This window comes from Diplotaxodon limnothrissa, linkage group LG8 (assembly GCF_057381915.1).
Source record: "Diplotaxodon limnothrissa isolate DT_005_m linkage group LG8, D_limnothrissa_male_GT1.1, whole genome shotgun sequence".
Lineage (NCBI taxonomy): Eukaryota > Metazoa > Chordata > Actinopteri > Cichliformes > Cichlidae > Diplotaxodon > Diplotaxodon limnothrissa.
In genome coordinates, this window is record NC_140603.1 from 11510649 (window position 1) to 11514477 (window position 3829).

The following is a 3829-nucleotide window of genomic DNA, read 5'->3' on the forward strand; positions in this document are numbered from 1 at the left end:
GTAGGTAAGCTGCCATCGGTTAGAAGTATCGGTATCTGTATTGCAATATTTGCTCTGTATTTACTCGACATGTTGATCGATATCAACATTTCCAGTAACACACATCAGGTTAAAGCCAGATTAAACAGTGTCCTTTTCAAACTTGACAGCACCACAGTATCAGCTGTAATTTAAAAAGCTACGTGAAGCGTGAGCTTATCAGTTAACTGCTGCTTTCTTTGCAGGTGCAAACTGCGCGCGGGACCTGTGGCGCGCCTCTTTCAGCGCCGGCGGGGATGCTGTGTGTGAGGCGCGCGCAGGAGGTGGAGGTGGGGGGTGTCACAGTTTTAGCCTGCTTCCTAGAATAAAGACAAACAGGAAACCACTAAACTGACCTTATTGCACCGCAGCCTGCGTGCACCAACCCCACTCGTGTTCTGACAGTCATTGCTGGGGACGTCTTTAGAGGGAGAGAGAGAGACCTGAAGTAAAGGCGAGAAGCCATGATATACAGCCAACCAATCAGAAATCTCTCCCCGAGACCGCATTTAAAGGGATAGTGAGCAGTCCCTGGAGATTTTACGGAGACTTATTTCACAACCGCTACACCTCCTCACGTCTTTGACCTCCCTCCACACTCCAGTAGTGCCGAGCGGTCGAATCGGTAGCATGGATCTGTCCTAAGTGCCGCCTCTCTTCTGTATGTTTTGTTTTTTTTTCCTCCATGTGAGCTTGCCTCAGCTGCTGGATGCTCTTCGCCCCCACCCTCCCCGCCGCACTTGTTGCGCAGAGAGTGGATGCGCCGCTGAGTCCTTGGAGAGGAGAGGCAGGGACTCACTGCAACAGGTGCACACACGGAGCATCTCCTCCAGCGAGGCTACATCGCAGGTAGGTCAAACGGGCATCTTTAGCACATTTATTGATCGCATTTTGAGTGTTATGCTCGCAAATATCTAATTGCTGATTATCCATTCGACACCTTTACGCGAGGCACGGTTTGATCCGTTTATCTGACCGTGTTTGCGCTCTTTTCCTTTACTTTTCCTCTCGCCTTGAGACAGCGCTGAACTTTAAATGCCAGTTTTAAGGAGCCTCTGACAGTCTTCAGCCTCTGCCGCGTGTACAAAGCCAGGATGCCGGTGTTGACGAGCCCCGACATCGCCAACAAGTTTAAGGAGAGATGGCTGGCGGCTTACCCGGAAGATCACGTCTCTGGGTCTGAGTCTGCCCCCCTTGACGACAGCCTCACCAGCCTCCACTGGCTCCAGAATTTCTCCATCCTCAGCGCAGACCCGGAGCGTCCCAGCGGCGCGGGACTCGAGTGTCCGTCCTCGCAGCAGCACCTCTTCATCAAACGCCTCGCCTTCCCCGGACCGGGCACCGACTCTCCTTCCAGCCCCCCAGCCGGGGACACCGCCGCAACCGGGATGCCTCTGTATCTCGGGAGCCCCGTCACCTCTGGCAGCGACTCCACCGCGGCGGCTCCGCGGTTTCCCTGCGGCGCGCACCCCACGCCCGCCTACCCGCAGATCCCGATTCAGCCGAGCCCGCCGGTGGAGATCGACTACAAAACCAACCCCAAAGTCAAGCCGCCCTATTCCTACGCCTCTCTCATCTGCATGGCCATGCAGGCCAGCAAGCAGCCCAAAGTGACTCTGTCCACCATTTATAACTGGATCACGGAGAATTTCTGCTACTACAGACACGCGGAGCCCAGCTGGCAGGTAACAGAGACCGGATAACTCTTCTTCTATTATTTATGAATCTGCTAAATGGTGGAGTGAGGGAGAGAAGGGCCAGCAATTTGACTTCAGTGTCACCACCATACACGGCATATTCAGGCCACAGGAGATCAGACGAGGCCTTTGTTTTATCAGTGTGTGTGGGGGGAACTTAAATTATAATAATTGAAAACCTCAGACCCCCCTTCTCTGTCTCTTTGCAGGATTAGTGTCTCATTTCTGCCTTTGATGAGTTCCATGACAAGTGTTTTTAATCCATCTGAAATTTCCATCCTCCTAGACAGTGCTCTTCGCAGGGTTTTTGTCTGAAGGGAACGGTGATGGGGTGGAGAAAGCACTCCAATCTGTGTGTGTGTGTGCGTGCGTGTTAATGAGGGCTCCTGAGAGAGATGGCAGCTAAGCACAGCTGATCATGTTTGAAATGCACAGAGCTGCCTGTTACTAGAAAGCCTCATTAGGTACATTTGCTTCCCCATACAAACAACAACAATGCCCACCCCCGCCGCCCCACCTCCCCAACACCCACCTGCCCATCTCCCTCTCAAAGTGGCATGTTCAGTTTTTTTTGCATGACTGACTTAAATTTGCTCAAAGCCGGTGGGGTCCACGCTAAATCACGTTGTGTTCCTGTGTGTGTGTTACAGAACTCGATTCGTCACAACCTGTCCCTCAACAAGTGTTTCAAGAAGGTCCCCAGACAGAAGGACGAGCCAGGAAAGGGAGGCTTCTGGCAGATTGATCCTCAGTATGCTGACATGTTTGTCAATGGCATCTTCAAGCGCAGGAGGATGTCTGCCAACCACTACAGCAGCGGCAGCGGAACCAACAGCGGTGCCCACAGGCAGAGCAAACTAGTTCAGAGTTACCACGCCAGCCAAAACGGCTGCCCCTACCAGGGCGCGGGAGGCAAACGGAAGCACCTGCCCTCAAAAAACAGCAACAGTAAGGTTATGAGGGCCACGGAGTCCCCTCTGCTAGCCACAGAGGCCAACAAGGCAGACGTCCTGAGAGGGGACTTTGACCTGTCCTCCGTGTTTGACGACGTCCTCGGCGGTAGCTGCAGCACCTTCGAAGATCTGGACATCAACACGGCGCTGAGCTCCCTGGGCTGCGAGATGGAGCTCGCTGGGCCGGGCAGGCAGGGGAGATGGTGTGGAGGAGTGGACGTTATGGGTCAGAGCCAGCACATGAACCTTCATCACCAATCCTATGGCTACATGGACCTAAGCGCTGCTTCCATGGAGTGTACGGTCAGCATGGGAGAGCTCCACGTGCCTCACGCACATCCGCAGCCACAGCAGCAGCAGCTGGACCCAGATCGCTTGCTCCAGAGCCACCACCAACACCACCACCACCATCAGCTGCAGCTGCAGCATTTCGACGAGCCCTCCATCCTCTTCCCGGAGCAGCCAGAAGAAGCAATGCTGCAAACATGGGAGGAGATAAAAGAGGAGGCACAGGCTATTCCGCTGACTCTGGATCAGGGCTTCAGCCTGTGCGAGGGCTTCTTCACAGAGATGCAGCCATGGGAACGAGTGGAGAGCTACCTGTGACCTTTGACCCTAACCACACTGACTTCTATTTGATATTTTGGTGTTTTTTGTTTTGTTTTTTTACATTCAATGACCTCTCTGATTGCTGGTCCATGTGGTCTGTATTATCTTTAAGGATAAAAGTTAGAGCTACAGCCCCATTTTACAATCATATCCCATCCCTCAGTTCTACTGCAGTGCACTCTGCATTTTTAATTTGTCACTTTTTCTTCCCTTAAAAAGACTTTAAAGCTTGTTGGATGATTATTGATCATTACCTGGCATAGACTTCCATTGTCTTCCCTGTCAGTTTACAGGGAGCAGCATGCAGCATGACGGAGCACTGATACTCAAACAATAAGAGAACTGACAAAAAGAACAGAAAGACTTTTACGTACCAAATTCAATTTTCAGATGTACTCATATCACAGCGTAGAAGGAATAGAAGGAGGAAGGATAATGAAGAAGAGACAAATGCTCACCCTTTAAATTGGATTTGGTGGAGGTTGAATACAAGGATGAGCGTTGAACCCGGCCGGACTGCAGCTTCTCGTCCCTCTGAGCTTATTGAGAAAG

General features: G+C 52.0%; 1 protein-coding gene across 1 annotated transcript; it reads left to right on the forward strand.

Moving 5' to 3' along the window:
* Window positions 1-738: 738 nt before the first annotated feature.
* On the forward strand, window positions 739-3274 carry foxj1b (forkhead box J1b). The gene is made up of 3 exons (XM_085360474.1): window positions 739-867; window positions 1041-1703; window positions 2366-3274. Exons 2-3 carry the CDS (start codon window positions 1113-1115, stop codon window positions 3272-3274), a joined length of 1500 nt encoding a protein of 499 aa, XP_085216600.1. The 5' UTR covers window positions 739-867; window positions 1041-1112.
* Window positions 3275-3829: the final 555 nt, after the last annotated feature.